The following is a 16,324-nucleotide window of genomic DNA, read 5'->3' as shown; positions in this document are numbered from 1 at the left end:
CACTGACCTCCAGTCGTCCTTGGAGAGGTTGTAGAGGATGTTCATCTCATCGTCGTCCTGCAGTAAGCGGTACGCTGCGCTGACATGGTGACTCTCCAACACTGAGCGGTCATTGTACAGGATAGCTGTGTCTGACCTGTCAAAGGGAAAGCAAAGCAATTGTTTCATCTATATTGGAAAAAGAGCAGCTTATAGAGAAACAATAGAGCCCATCATGTTGCTACTTCACCAGTTTATTTGAAATAAGTGTCACTTAGCAGGAGGTCTGCGGTAGAAGGAGCAACAAAATCAAACAAAGACCAAAAAACAACAACAAAAAGGAAGAGTTTATGTATTACCTCTGTAACAATAATATATGTCAGCCCCTTCAGGATGCTGCAACATGCAACGCAAAGTCAACCAATCCATGTGAGTAATGTGCAACCTTGCAAATTGTCCAGTCAACTTTTCCACAAATTTGACCAGTCATCATAGTTTCCCACGAGTATCACTACACAGAATTCGCCAGCATAACATTAACAAACTCACCTCATTGTTATATCTGGTTGTGAATATGCAGACGAGCAACACGTTTACCAACAAAACTTACAGCCAAAGATTGTACAAGGCAACTCCCTGATGTTCTGGGTAAAATGTTTGTACTGTGTGCAACGTTGTGGTGAGAATGACTGAAACATGTGTACAATAGACAAGACAGATCACCGTGGCCGAGGCCATCGCATCCAGATCTATTGCAACTGCTGAAAGACTCAAGGTGAGTTAGATTAAATATGCATGGTTAGTGGTGACGTTAGCATAGCATAAATCACAAAGTGACAGAGGCATGCTCTCCTGTGTGTGTCGCCAACTGTGTGTGTTTATGTGTGAGACAGAGTAAGAATATAGTTTAGGAATAAGAAGTCTTGATTGAAATATTTAAACATAGTGTGAAATAATTATTTGAAATGTCAAGCTGGATGTGTGAGAGATGGAGATTATTTGTGTGAGAGAGACATCACTGAATGAGGCAGAAAAGAGAGAAATGCAAATAATTAATATATTCAATTAATTAATGCAAATAATTGCAACTAAATTTGCAATTTTCACTTGCTCCGACAATTTCCAATTCAAAAAACCACAAAATCCTGAAGGGACTGACATATAAAGCAATATTCAAAATGTCAAACATATACAGGTTTTACACAGCACAAAATGATTAAACTACTAGCGCTCCACAAATGAGGACCCTCAGTATATTACTGAAAACTGGCCACTGTTAGTAAGAGGTTTTCATCTCTGAAATGTATCGTGTACAGAAAAGTATATATCTGGACAACATTAATTATATGAAGTTTTAGAAGTTCTATATTTCTGAATTACAGAAATCTGGACAATTATACTAATGGCTGCAGAAAATTAACTTTTAGTGTAATAGATCTGAAAATAATAAGGGGTATGAAGACAGTGTTTGGCAACCAATTGAAACTTTAATTACAATAATAACAAAAGGTTTTTTCCCCCAATGTGTTCCGTCCAACTCAAGTTCTCCAGGGTAAAGAGTTCGGACTTCATTTGGACTCTCGTCCTGCCCCAGTGTTATTACTGCACTGCAGGCGATCTCAGTGTGATTGTAAAGCCCCCTCGCTGCAAATGAAAACATTGATCGGGTGAGCCACTGCCATGCATTTTTGATTTTATGATCCATTACCTTGTCTGAATGTGGAAGTTGTTTGTGGTCCCCGTGTGCTCGTAGTCGTGCACTGCCGCCGCAAAGATCATGGCAAAGATCTCAAGCTCAGTCAACCAATGCTGCAGGCAAAAAATGAGGAGAAGAAGAAGGAGGAGAAGGAGAGGAGATGGGAGGGAAAAGGTGGGGTGCGAGGTGAAGATAATGAGGACGAGGGGGATATTAAGAGAAGTAGATAGAGAGGGGGTGTTGAGGAGGGGAAGCGACGAGATGGAAAAAAACAGCGGCATTGACAGGAAAGGAGGGGAAAGTAATGAACAGACGAGGAAGGATGGACAGAAATTAGAGAAGAGAAATGAGAAGCCAGTGAATGGAAAAAAGGGAAATGCAGGGAATGGTACATCACCACAGAAAGATGCAGAGGAGAAAAGTGATATAAAGGATGCAGAGGGAAGTATTTGGCATGAGGAATGCATTACCGTCAGGGATGAGAGGAAACAAATGGGGAGAAGGAGATAGAGGAAAGGTCAGAAAAGCACAAAGGAAGCTTTAGATAAGACAAGCTCTATTGAGACTCACACCTAAAACTGTCACTTTAACACTTCCTCTTTGTCTCTCAGACAGTGTCTCAGTCTGGTTTGTCGCTGTTACCAAATATATTTTCTATTTAAGTTTTTCAGGTCAAGTTCAAAACCTTTTTAGGCACGACTCGTGACGACAGCAAAAAGAGGATGATGTGAAAGTAGCAGCAACTCTTAAAGGAGTAGCTTGAAAAAAATGCACCAATTTGTTTTCTTGCTGAGAGTTAGATGAGAAGATTGATGCCACTCTCATGTCTGTACCGTCAATATGTAGCCACAGTAGGCAGCCAGTTAACTTATGGATGTATAAATAAAGCTGGATACAGTGTTGGATGTAGGACCCCGTTTAGTCCTATGAAAGAGCTCAGTGGCAAGTGAAACCAAAGTAGTTTGACTTCCTGGATGAGCAGGCTAACTTGGATGGGGATTTAATGATTTAATCGAGCAGCTCTCCTAGACTGAAATGTTATTGGACCAAATTGGTCAGATCTTGATGGTGAAACGTCATTTTCCAAGGGTTGTTAAAATATACCCACTGATTTACAAACATCTCTTTCATGATGTAAATCCATGGGGGAAAGTATTTTTGGGCCCAAAGACATCACGTCACAAACCCAGATGTTGTAGTTACACAATTTGGCCACTATGTCAAATTGGCACTTCTTTAGGGCCTTATGGAAATGGGGTGGAAACAGCCAGCCTCGCTAGCTGTGCTTGGCACATAAGCCACCACAAACACCTTGAATGTGTCAGTCTATGCTCTAGAGGGGATGGTAGATAGATTTTATTACCGTTTAACAGTGCTAGGCTAACTGTTCCCCCCATGCCCAGGCTTCATGCTAAGCTAAGCTAACTGGCCGCTGGTATTAGCTCCGTGTGCACTGTACGGGCTGGTGGTTACTTTGTCAGCAATTTTTATTTTGTTTTAGTCAAATTAAGTCAACCTCATTATTTTTATTTTTAGTCGACTTAATTACTAGATATTTTTAAAGAGCTGTTTATTTAATTCTGCAATGTGTTAGTTGTAGTGTTGTACTAGACTCTACTAGACATTATATTCATATGTTTTTAGAATAGGTTGTCTCCATTTGCATAAATATAGTTAAGTTAAACCTTTATTGATCCCTAGCTGGGAAATTTCCCTGACCAGAAATTGAAGCTGCACCGCTGCATTAGATTTGAATAGGTGAAAACAAAGTCTAGCTATGTAATTCTGATTTTTCTGTTTTTATTATTATTGTTTCTTTTTTAATAACCTCTTTTTTTATCAACATATCTTTGTCATTTGCATCAGCAAAATTAAGACTGTAGTCATGAGAGTTGTAGTGATGCTCTTATCTTATTCTCCGTAAGAAAAGTGAAGAAGCGTTCTGTCCCAAAATGTGGAACTATCTGTCAGAAAAACATGAAACGTGAAAATAGACTTTCATCATATGAGCAACACCCACGCCACCACCTGAACCTAAAGATAAAGATGTCAATGGCCAAAAGAATATGAATAATATGGACTGTACCTGCATGTGTGTGCTTTTATTTATGGACATTTGTGTTTGCAGCCTCCACACACCTCTGTGATGTGCACGCATCTGTGTGCACTCACGTACACAGAGTGGGGATTTAGCTCGGGAAGCTCAGTCGATATTGGTGACTAATCAACAGTGGGGGTTGGGGGAGTCATTAAGAACAGGGTGTGGGGGTCGGGAGGTGGGTGGGTGGGGGCAACATGGCCGGTCCATCCCTCAGTATATTTCCTCACGGGGCCGGCTTTATGAATGACCTGTTGATTGTTGATTTAATGGAGTCTGGAGGGCCTGTGAAATGATAGATGCTGTTCTCCTGCTCTCCCAGGAGCCTGTGGTTCTAGCAGTAATGTGGTTTACTCCACAAGGCACCGCCCCAAAAAAACTCACTATGTCGACAGCTGTCGCAGCCACCTTATTAAGGTGATTAAATAAAAACACTGGAAGCGGGGGCGGCCGGCTGGTTGGGGACTTTGAACTCGGCTTTAGCGAGGCTAGTGTTTTTTTGTTTGTTTTTTGGAATGAATGCAGCATCAGAAATGCCCTAAAGTCACTCCAGTGGGAAGCAGTGAAATATAGGTCAGATGGAAAAAGAACAAAAGCAACATCAAGTATAAAGACTGAACATGAAGTAACATTTGGGCAAAAAGACAGAAAACATTTGACTTGAAATGTTGAGACAATGAACATTAATATGTGTCACATTTGACAGACGTTCTTACAAGTTGATGTTCTCACACTAGCCCTGAAAGAAAATAGGATGTGTTGTTTTTTTCAATGACAGAACAACTCATGGATTCTCCAAGAAAAATGCTGACATTTCAGACAAAGCTACAGTTAAGCTAGCATACAGCAGCTGACACAGATGTTCTGAATATCATGTGCATAAAATGATTTCACCTTCTAGGAACCAAACCAGTGCCTGTACAGTCAGATATAGATAGACAGATATACAGTCAACTCCTACTCACCACCATGCCAGTCTTGAGTAGCAAGTAGTGTACAGTCTGTGTGACATCAGCAGCATGCATCAGGTTATGGTAGGGGTTTTTATGTTTGCTGTATCCCACTTCTAGGGCCTCCACGAAGGACACCACTGCAGAGATTGGGATCTGACAGCAGACAAAACAACAGCAAATGACCAGGAGTTAAAAACAAAACAAAAAAACTGCAGACAGAAACTTCTCAAAGCTATCTGGTGATTTAAATGATGGGTCCATACAATTTCAATACACGCACACTCCCCTCAGCGCCTGAAATTGATGTAATAAAATAATGGATCGTGAGTCCTTTAGGCTACTGCAGACTGTGATTACATATTCATGTCATTTTCACTGCCTGTCTACACTCTAAGATGCTGTCACTTAAAGTGAAGTGTCCTCAGCTATAAGACGCTGTGGAAAATGAGCTCCACAAGCATCAGATGAGATGAAGTGTGTCCAGCCCCCTTGATAATGTGGTCATTGTTGGAACACAACAACAAGATTTAATGCTAAAGAGACAGAGAAGTGAGGGTGCTGGCTTTCATCAAATCAGGCATGGTGAAGGGGACTGTAAAAGCTCTTAGGATCTATAGTGAATATTTGTAGTTTCTCCTCATTTTAATGAGACAAAGGTATGGCGGTCACCAGTGGTGCAGTGCTACATATACATTTCGGCTTTACCTTGAAACGGCTAATGAGGTCATATCTTGTGAGCAATTCGTAGAATATGAATTTAAGTGCGTGATCCCCGCTGGCTTCATTTAGAGCGAAGACGTCAAAAGACCACTTGTCAACATGCTGTGTGGGGGAGAAAAAATTCAAATGATGACATGCCACCACTCAAACAATGTATTCATTTTCTCAAAAACATGTGAAGGTGTCGATACTGGAGGTCACGTTCCTGTAAATAAAACCAGGCTCAGACGACAGGAGTTTTAAAATCCTAACTGAGAATTTATTGCTAATCTCAAACATGCACACGCTACAAGATTCAAAAATAATGGCACATCACACACTACAGGATACCATTAAGATTATCTTGCCAGAGGAAGCATGAATGCATGAATGTGAACTCAAGGGGAAGCAGACAGGAAAAAAACGAAGACGAACGTGGTACAACAACTTGCTGCAATGTTAACAATGCTTTGCAGTGAGAAAAACAGAAGCAGGAGGCTAAACTTATCTGGATGGGAAAACAGTAAACACAGGTTCTCTATTCTTGAGTGAGAACCTGAGGTGAGATTTTAACTGTCAGCTGTGATATCTGTCAACTGACAGTCTGACTAACTTTAGCCTGCTTGGCAACAACATCAGCCCATACTGAGGAAATCATCCAGGCTTTAACTCCTAAATATCAAACATGTTTGAATGAGAGAGAGGTTTAAGATGGGCTCTGTAAACCTCTCATAGTACCAGATAATCTGAGCTGAACATCGGTACCAACTAAGGCCCCAGACCACATTTCTCCTCCGATAATCGTGAGGGGGTGAATCAGGCATAAACTCCTGTAGTCTGAGCCGAGCTGAACTCAGGGTATGTAGTCTTGATTTTTTTGCACATGAGTGTACAAATTTGTTATTTCATATCTTCTGCTTGGATGTGTGTGTGTGCGCATGTTAATACCTTAAGCACAGATATGACAGAAGGGGGGTAGCTGAGTCCCACCATATTGGAGGTGCGTCGGTACATCCTGTTTGGACGAGATAAAAACATCAAATGAAGCGCACTGCTGGGTTTAAACACCAGAGGTTACCACACTGGCCCCGAACCACAGCCTGGAAGGTTCCCCACCAAGACCCACTATAAACCCTCTGATCAGCACGACTCAGTATGAGGTGGACTAAGTTGAGAAAAGGCAGCTGCACTTGCAAGTCTGTCATTTTTTTCACATCAATATTCAAGGTTTTGTTGAACATGCGGAATAGAATATAGATCATTTTAATAGAAAAAATACAAATCAAGCTCTGTAAGTCTTCATGAGATTAGTGGAGTCATTAGAGGCAGCTGGAAGGCAGAAAAGTTGGTGTACTTTGCTCCACATCTCAGAAAAATAGTGTAATACAGCACAGTTTGTCATTATTTTGAAAGTAAATGCCTCACAATAGCTACCAGAGTGCAACCAAATTCAAGTTGGCCACTCAGAACAGATTTTTTTCACCTCATGCTTCATCAAAGCTCCACCTTTTCATTCTCATCCTCCCTTTCACAATCTTTCCTCATTGTAAATGTCTGAAAACAGACGTCCCTCTGTAAAAACAGATTAAGACAGATTATAGCTTACATGTTTGAGGCTTACTGGTTCGAACAAATGCATGTTGTATGTTAGTGTGTGATAAAGCCCAGCCTTGGAGCAGGAGCTGTTTCCAACTCTCTGAATGATTGTGTTTAGCCGGGCTCGCCAAGGTTGTGATGATGCATAGTCGACTCAGGTGAGTGAGTCACTGTGCGGAGGATGCACACATATTTCCAACAGATTGAAATGTAAAGGAGCATATGAGTTTTCAAACCCAGTTGTAGTGCTTCAGAGTTTTCAGTTGCCTTCTCCACCTTCTCGACTGCCACTAGTTTCTATTCAGTCAAGTGCACATACAAGTTACAATAGAAAATCGAAAAATATGCACTGTATTTATGTATTCATGATTTGAATTGCCTGCCCAAGGATGCAGCGTGTTGTTGTTATTGACGTTATTGTTGCTGTATTTTCTATGTACTTTTCTTGTGAATGTGCCTGTGTATGTGCTGTGCTACAAATTGCCTCTGAGGACAATAAAGTAAAACTAAACTAAAACTAAACCAATCAACAATAATCTATTGACAATTTCCTATATCTACAGTAAAATCACTCCTTTCACTTCAAGTTATCACTACTCCCTATAAATACCTCTATTATTTACTGTAGAGTTAGTCTGAGTGGGCGGAAGTTCGCTGCATAGATCAGCCTCTCATTGGGCGGAACGAGCCACCCGCTGAAGTCCCGCCCTACCACCTCTGGTTGTGTAGCAGTTTTCAACCGTTTTCAACACGTCCTTTACTAAATTTTGCGGTGTTTGATCTTGCGGTGATGTAGCCATTTTTCTGCCATGGTTCACGTCCTGTAGGCGATATTTTTGTGGGCGTGTTACACCAAAACCTATTTCCCCCCGGCAATATTTTTGCAAGCGCACCGTTGCTGTGGCACCGCCCAGAACGATTGTGATTGGTTGAAAGAAATACAAGCAGCCGGGGCGTTTTTTTTTCTCCAATCTTAAAGTGAGAGTCAGCCCAGCCAGACCTTTCTTTTCTTGAGAAAGGTCTGGTGAGCAAGACTACTGTAGAGTTAACGGTAAATTGCAATTTGGGAAGCTTTTAAATCTTGTTTAGCACAATCATTGAGTGAAGTGTCTCTTTGTATGAATTTCACTTATATGAAAAGCAAGACATTGCATTGTGTGATTGTCAGCAGAAAGTAGTGCGCATGCCACAATCACTACTTTGTTGTTGTTCCACTGTGGACATTAGGTAGAGTATACCTGCCAGGGCTGGGCAATACAGACTGGTTATAAAGGCTAGATAAGAAAATTCCCGCACATTAATAGGACAGAGTGCAAGAATTCTCCTCTCTTACCTGTGGACTTTTTCCTCCTGCACTCCTGTCCACAAGATTTTGAAGGCGTACACGAGCCTCCGTATTCAAAATCTCTGGTTTTAAAGGCTGCATTACAGCAAACTGGCTGTTTTAATATTTGCTTTACCTACTTAGTTATTATATCTACATGACTGATGTCTATTGAAAATCTTATTAAGTGAATATTTTGTAAAAGCACCAATAATCGATCCAACAATATGTCGCAATATTGATGTACTGTAGAGGTCTTCGGTCAAAAGCATTGATTTTTCTCCATATTACCAGCCCTAATTTAGACACTTAAATAAAATACTGCACAGTAAATAAAGTGAACTGTATTAGGGCTGTAACTAACAGTTAATTTCATTATTTATGAATCTGCTTGTTATTGTGATTGTTTGGTTTTGGAGTCAGAAACTAGAAATATCGCCTGGTCATTGTATGACTCCACAAACTAGTTTACATCCATGTCTGTCCAGACTCATATGTAGCCATGACAGTTGACAGTACTACGAATATGGATGCAAAGAAGCTATATATTCTAAAATGTGGATGCTTCACACACATCTTCAACGCAGCAGTACAGACGATCTGTACAATCAGCACAGCTTCAAGAACGACACCCAAGATTAGTGTCACCAATTTGGTATCTGACCAAATGTCTCCCCTGCTGCTCCTGAGTTATGACGTTGAGTAATGGTGAGAAAATTGATTTTTGCAGAACATGATGATGTCACGGTGGAGCTGACCTTTTGACCTCTTTGGTACAAAATGTCATCACTATATCCTGTTAGACATTTGTGTGAAATTTGGTTATAATAAGCAAATGAATCCTTTGTTTTTGAGGCAACAGCTTTGACCACCAAAATCTAGTCAGTTCATAGTTGAGTCCAAGTGGACAAAGAAATTCCCTCAAGGCATTCTTGAGATTGGGACGGACAACCCACACAATGCCTCCGGCCACGGCTATTGCTGGTACGGAGACATAAGTGAAAATGTCCACCACAATATCCTCAAGTATATGGTGTCATTATCTTGTTTTGTTCAACCTACAGTCAAAAACTCAAAAGTACTTACATTAGTATTAAACCAAGAAAAGCACCAAATCCTAAAAACATAAACACATTAATTTTCTTGATTGACTTATTGATTCATCAACTATTTGTGGCAGTGCTACAGTATATAGTAAATAAAAAGGGATTTTGCTCACTGTGCTGGATTACCTACAAAAAGCAAGTTTTAAGTCTCTACATATACACTTTTATATCAAACTAAAATGAACTCAACACAATTTCTGCCTGAGAGGTTAGAAAATCTAATTTCAAAACTCTAAAACGATGTCAGTAAAGCGTATGTGCAGAAAAGGTACTGAGAAGTGTAAGAACAATGTGGTTGTCTGTTCATTATTCAAGACTAAACTGAAGATGATGATTGATATAATTACTTTAAGTCAGTCTGGGCTACACCTGAACAATGATAGATGGGTAGCCTCAGTAGTGGAAAGATAAAGGTGACAATCCATATTAATTATTTAACATTGATGACTACTTGCCAATATGTGAGTGTGGCTGTGTGCTTGTGCATTACACACACGTTTACCTCTCAACAAATATTCCAGCCTGGACTGCGTGGACAATGCTGCGGAAGCGAGGTTTCTCCTCATTGCGCCGCAGCATCAGGCCCATCTGTCGGGTGAAGGTGGAGGCCAGCCAATCCCGCACCTCTGAGGGCACCGACTCTGACTGGATGTCACTGAGCTCATCCTCTGTGTCCACCAAACGCCTGAAAGAAGGCACGGATGTTGGGTAAAAGACAGAAACACATAGAAAAGAAACAAAGGGAGAAAAAACAGACAGATGCCAAGACATTAAGGGCTTACTAAAATATTCAGCATTTATCGCAGCTCTACTTTCACAGAGGATCAAACTGAAAATCCCAGTGCTGTCCATCAAATAATATCACCTCTTATGTAACATCAAAACATCCCAGGCCTCTTGAAACACCATGACGGGGAGTATTCAAATCCAATTGTGTGGCATAATTCTCCACAGCTACCCTGTTGTGTTGACATGTACAGGGGATTAAGAGCAAAGCCTGTTGGTCTCCACCCTCTGAACTGAATACATGTTCTTATGGCAAAGAGAAAGCATTCACATCTCGCTGATAATCATGGTGCTACATAAATTCTGCACTGGATAGGTCATCATCCTCCATCCTGGAGTGGTCGTGCCACCGCTGGCCCTAATCTGGTAGGATCTAGATGACGAGAGGCTTACATAATTCCATAAGCCTGGTCATATCTCGGATTCTGGACCTGCATTACACTATTGCCATACATTGACCTTGTGTATTCCCTAACTTAACAATTCTTTGAGGTAGCAACAATCTCTCAATGACCTTAACTACGTACTTTCTGTTTAAACCAAATTATAGGGAGATGGCAGATCAGAACACACTTAAGTTTTGTTATTTTGTCGTTTAGGGATGAGAAGTTGTTGACTATAAATACATCTACTCTCAATTGCCATATTGCACTCAGGGGTGGAAGAAGTATTTAGGTACAGGGATAGTCTGAATTTTTTGAAGTGGGGTTGTATGGGGTACCTATCCATAGTCAATATATTGCCGCAGTAATTTTATCATCATAAAACACGCTTGATTCAAAGTCGACAGAAACAAAATAACTCACAAATACCGCCTGGTTTGGTTGAAATTAACCCTTAATTCAGAGAAACCCCATACTGTATGTAGATATAAATGGCTCATTCTAAGATAACTAAAAGACAATTCTTAGTTTCAGGTGGTTGTAAACTACTGAAAACATAGTTATGGATATTATATAGACTACCATATCTGCCAATAGATGCCCTTAAATCCTTCACATTGGATCGTTAACTGCTTTACGTATATGCTATTGGATAGTTTAATCTATTACAATGCATACTTTATCTAAAAGGTAACTAGTAACTATAGCTGTTGAATAAATGTTGTAGATTAAAAAGTACAATATTTACCTCTGAAAGGAAGTGATAAGTAAGTACAGTACTTCGGCAAATGTACTTAATACAGTCACCAGAAGATGTAAAGGCAAATGGGTGGCATTGTAGGTTTCTTCAAACCATGGATACCTTACATTTTGTATGTTTCATGCCAATGTTTCTGAAGTGACATAGTTCCAATTACATATATAGGAGCTGATTTTGTCATCATGAGGTGGAAGAAATGGTGGCTACCAAGCTGCTGATCACTGCAGGCCACTGTTGCTTCTGGCTGACTCCAACAAACAACAAAATGGCAGCAATTCCAGTGGTGATGGTGCCACCAAAACTGGGGTATTCAGAAATGTACAGTTCCAAAATTTACCCTTGCAATTAGTCTGCTTAATATGCATTTTAAAATTAGGGTATGTTTTGGAATGTCCCTGTTACAAATTTACATTTAGTCTATTTTTCATTACAAAGGTATGACATTCTGTAACCAAGCAAAGACACGAAATGGCTAAAATGAGACTAACAATTACAGCACAGGTCAATTGCCATACTAATGACAGTCATCCATTTTCCAAAGCCTGGCCTTTGTCAGAGCTGCACTGTTGTTCTCAATAAATGAACCATGTCAACACTTGTTCAGCAGCTATTGTTTTCTTACCTCGTCTCCTCGATGTAAACGGATTCCAGCACCGACGCTGCATACTCAAGGTTTTTCTTGAGGTCACTGAGGGAAGCCTCTCCTCTCTCCAGTTGCTTCACCAGACATCTTAATCTAAAACAGAGATCCAACAGGCCATTTAACAAATGGGATTACTTCCATCTTGACATGATAAATTAATTTGCAGCTGATGTGAAATTAATCTTGGTGGACTCCTGGTGCACTTGGAGACGTTTTTGTTTTCTGTGAAAAACAGCCTGTCCTCTTGAACTAAATCACAAAATTGGACCACTATAGACAGCAAACACAACAAAATTTGCCCAGTAGACTCAATTTAATTGATTATTTCAAGCAGCAAGCAAAAGAGAAGAGAAAAAATATATTTTCTGCATTTTATCTCCCTTAAAAACAAAACAAAACATGTCAGACATGTTGGATTAGGATGGTACATACAGTATTAAAACTTTGTTCATATACTGATCTCTTTGCAGTCTATGTAATCCAGCTCTGGTGATTTGTCTACTTCTTTCGAAATAACTGCCTGTTTGGCATACTTTGTCATAAGTGACATTCTGTCTTGTCAAACATAGGTGTAGCAAATAACATAAACAAAGCACGTGTCAGATAGCTCCATGCTGGCTCAATACTGGGACACTTAATTGGACTGAAGACAGTAACAGTGCTCTTAGTTCCACCTGTGCCTTTCCTGATATGAAAATAGAATTGTCTGCTGTCTAAAAAATCTTTGGCTGGACTCATTTGCATGTGTTGACTATCTAAAATTAGAATAGCCTTGATATTGCAGCTCTCTGTGCTCCCACATGTGGCTTTTGACACCATCAACAATGTGACAACTTTTATTAGATTACCTGTATAACTGGGTCAGTGTCAGTTGTCTACCCTTGACTTGAGTACTATGACAGTAATTAATAAAGACACTTAAGTGTTTTTATAAAGTTATTATAGCTTTAATGGTGGCAGTCATTTGTAAGCAATTGCTGCTACAGTTTAAACTTTAGCTAAAAATAATGATAATGACCAAATATGCTAGTTGGGCTTACTGTTTGAGTTTTTATTTCAAGTCTAAACTGACTTTACATTGCAGCATAATGAGGAACTTTCCCATCGTGGACAGGTTTACATGAAAAAAAAGAGAAAAACGATTTTTTTTATTTTTAATGTTTTGCCCTTTATCTATGGCCTTTTTTTGCTTAACACTGCTGTAATAGCGTAATTTAAGCTGATTCATAAAGTACTGTCCATCCATCCATCCATCCATCCAAACCAGCTGGTATCCAGCATGTGAAATCACTGAAACGATCAAACGCCACCTTCTCTTTGTCATATTTTTCCAAGACTAACTCAATTGTGGCTATAGATCAATGTGTGTAATGTTGTTTTAAATATGCTTGAAGCCTGCCAAAAGCCCACCGTAAATAGACACTAGAGAGCAGAACAGTTAACATCAATTTCTGCACACTGCAACCCCTTGCAGTATACCACCTGCTGCTGTGCTGGAGGTCACACACTCCCCTTTCACAGTGAATGCCCACAGAGGCTACGCTTGTTGTTGAATTATTAAGCAGAAAGATGGAGAGTGGGAGGTTTCAGATGCTCTCATTGATTACATTCCATAGCTGTGGTTGGAATATTTACCAAGTAAAGCCTCCAAAATGGTTCTGTGAAGATGGCTGAGAAAAAAAAAATATGGACATTCATGAATGTTGTTCGGTTTATTTATTTTTTTCATGGCCAACACTGGCATTGGGGCCAGACTGTATTGTGTCTACAGCAGTGAAACACCCTACAAGTTAGCAGATAGCATCATTTTCCACATGCAGGAAGACTTTTTTTGAACTGATGAATGAATGATGAAAGAAGCCTTAGAAAAAAAGAAATGGCACGCAATCTAAGCTGTGTCTGTCTATCTGCAAAGCTTCAATGTGAACGACTGACACACTGTCTGCTGTGCAACAATATCCATTGGGAAATGTTGAAAATAATTGGGTATTTCCCCAAGTCCAACTCTGCAAAAGAGCCACAGTCATAATATCAATATTCATGCAGAACTGACTGTTTCCTACAATTCCATGGTAATCTATGTCATAGCTGTCCAAACATTTCACTCAAGTCAGATCAAAAGTAAATTCCTGATAGCACTTCAGAAAAAATGCAATCATCTAAGTCATAAGAGCACATTGGGAACCACAAACTTTTGTGGCAAAGCATCTGGTACTTGTTGAGATATTGTAGTCTGAACCAAGTGGTGGAACGACCAACTGACCTGCACTGCCATTCCTAAAACCATGTTGCCAAAAAAGAATAACACATACATTTAATATCCTATTCTTTTCCTTTTGTTGAGTTTTCTAAATCAACAAAAGTTATGTTCACATTCAGTGTTACTCACCAAAATGCATTGTGTGTATCCTTGAGGCGAAGAGAATTTCCTTTATCATAGAACATTTGCATTGAACTGAATTGCATTGAATTTCCCCTCAGGGGGATTAATAAAGTAAATAAACTTAAAACTTAAACTTAAACTTAAACTTATTTAAGTATAATATGGCATTTAAATTCAGAATTCTTTAAATCCATGTTTAGTGCTTGCAGTCTTGCTTCTTCCCTGACTTTCCCGACACATTGCAGCAATTCTTGGTGTGTTACAGCCACCTTTTGATCACCAGAATAGTGTGACACCATTGGTAAGACTGTTCGAGATAAACAAAACATGGAACCACTCAAAGGAAAAGTGCTCCATAGAGCTAAGAAAGATTACAACAAACTATATAGGACCTTCAAAGGTCCAGAGTGTAATATTTAGGGGGATTTACTGATTGCAATCAGCTGAAGCCTGAAACGTCTCCCAGTTAGGATTCCTTCAATGTTCATTGTTCAGGAGGTTTTACAAGGAGCCAAATTATCCGCAGAGGTCTCTTCCTCTCTAAAACAAACAGACGAGGTGATTTGAACCAGTAAAAACACTGAAAAAGCAGATTTACATTACAAATCAGTAATAGATACTGTTTGGCATGTCATGACAGGCATGTAGTTTCACACAAGAAATCTGTTTTTTTCCCAAGGCTCTTTTCACACAGAGGGGCTGCTAACTACAGTGGCTGGCGCAAAAATGAGAATGGTCCTCTCTAACGACTGGCTTTTCCATTTTGAACTACTGCAAGCACATAGCAGTGCAACATGCCGATCTCCGTAGACAGACCTGCTCTCTATGTAGATATAAACTGATTCCAAGGTAACAAAAACATGACCATTTGTAATTTCAGGTGTTTGTACACTAAAGAAAGCATTTATTTATTAAATTATATTCCATTTCAGCCAATATATCCCCCTATATCCTACACACTGGACCTTTCCCTGTGGCAGCAGCTTCTTCACATACTGAACTCTCTCTCTTAAGATACTGACAGCTAGGCCTACCTAACTACAACAGAGGAAGTGTCTGGCTGCCTGTATGTATGTATGTCTGTCCCTCAACTTTTGACTTACACTTGGTATATGTGTTGCTGAAGACCCAAGGAAGTGCACTGTCAAGTGCAGGCTCCTGGGATCAACAGGACATGTTTATAGTGTATTACTCCTACCAGAAGTGTATTGCACAGTGTACTGAGAGGGGACTCCTTGTAACTGTTACACTGCTGAACGGCTAGCTACACTACATTAAACAGATGACGGAAGAGAGACCACAGATTTTACAGTGCCGCAAACTCAAACATTTCAAGCATCAGCAATGTAACTTACAGAGTGAAAACTTTTCTTCCCAGAAATATCCAGGCTTTGAATTCAATGACGCCATAAAATGTTCATGTGAGCTTTTGCACCCAAATGACGTGTATACTCTAGCACTGCTAGGGATGCAACTATGTCATGGTAGGTGCATTGTTCAGGACCCAAGGAAATGCATTGTGGATTGTGAAGTTGTTTGGATGAGAGTTTCTGGACAAAGCTGCAAGCAGCGATACCGGAGGCCAAGCAATCGGCCCATTATGAAAAGGCACATTTTGAACAGGCACTGCACTAGTTTTAAGAATCATAAGGAAGTGAATGGATGAAGGGTGAGCTGCAAGTCTAGAATCACAACGCATGTCATTTGGTTGGCACTAATGATGGTTATTAAGAGCAGCTGTGTGCCAGTGAGCTTCCCTTCTAACATACAAGAATAGAAAAAATACCCTACCTCCTTCAACAAAGCTCCTTGTCACACTATAATTCACCATAAACACTGAAATGTGTTCAGTTGGTCATTTGCTTTGATTTTCCATCTTGAGTGATGCTGGCACACTGTGCTTACTTGGAAAGCCAAT

The 16,324-nt window shown here is 40.0% G+C and overlaps 1 protein-coding gene across 3 annotated transcripts in view; it reads right to left on the bottom strand.

The window, feature by feature from the left end:
• The window catches only part of pde1cb (phosphodiesterase 1C, calmodulin-dependent b), a 126,843-nt gene that overhangs the window by 20,634 nt on the left and 89,885 nt on the right, over positions 1–16,324 (bottom strand). For all 3 annotated transcript variants that reach the window (XM_049598969.1, XM_049598970.1, XM_049598971.1), the window contains 7 exons: positions 12,003–12,116; positions 9,954–10,136; positions 6,374–6,440; positions 5,432–5,548; positions 4,739–4,879; positions 1,688–1,788; positions 8–136 (listed from right to left, as the gene is read on the bottom strand). In XM_049598969.1, coding sequence (XP_049454926.1) covers positions 8–136; positions 1,688–1,788; positions 4,739–4,879; positions 5,432–5,548; positions 6,374–6,440; positions 9,954–10,136; positions 12,003–12,116 — 852 coding nt within the window. The remainder of the gene's footprint in view (positions 1–7; positions 137–1,687; positions 1,789–4,738; positions 4,880–5,431; positions 5,549–6,373; positions 6,441–9,953; positions 10,137–12,002; positions 12,117–16,324) is intronic.

This window comes from Epinephelus fuscoguttatus, linkage group LG15 (genome assembly GCF_011397635.1).
Source record: "Epinephelus fuscoguttatus linkage group LG15, E.fuscoguttatus.final_Chr_v1".
Classification (NCBI taxonomy): Eukaryota; Metazoa; Chordata; class Actinopteri; order Perciformes; family Serranidae; genus Epinephelus; species Epinephelus fuscoguttatus.
Note: the sequence above shows the minus strand (reverse complement) of the source record. Positions and strands in the feature narration are given on the sequence as shown.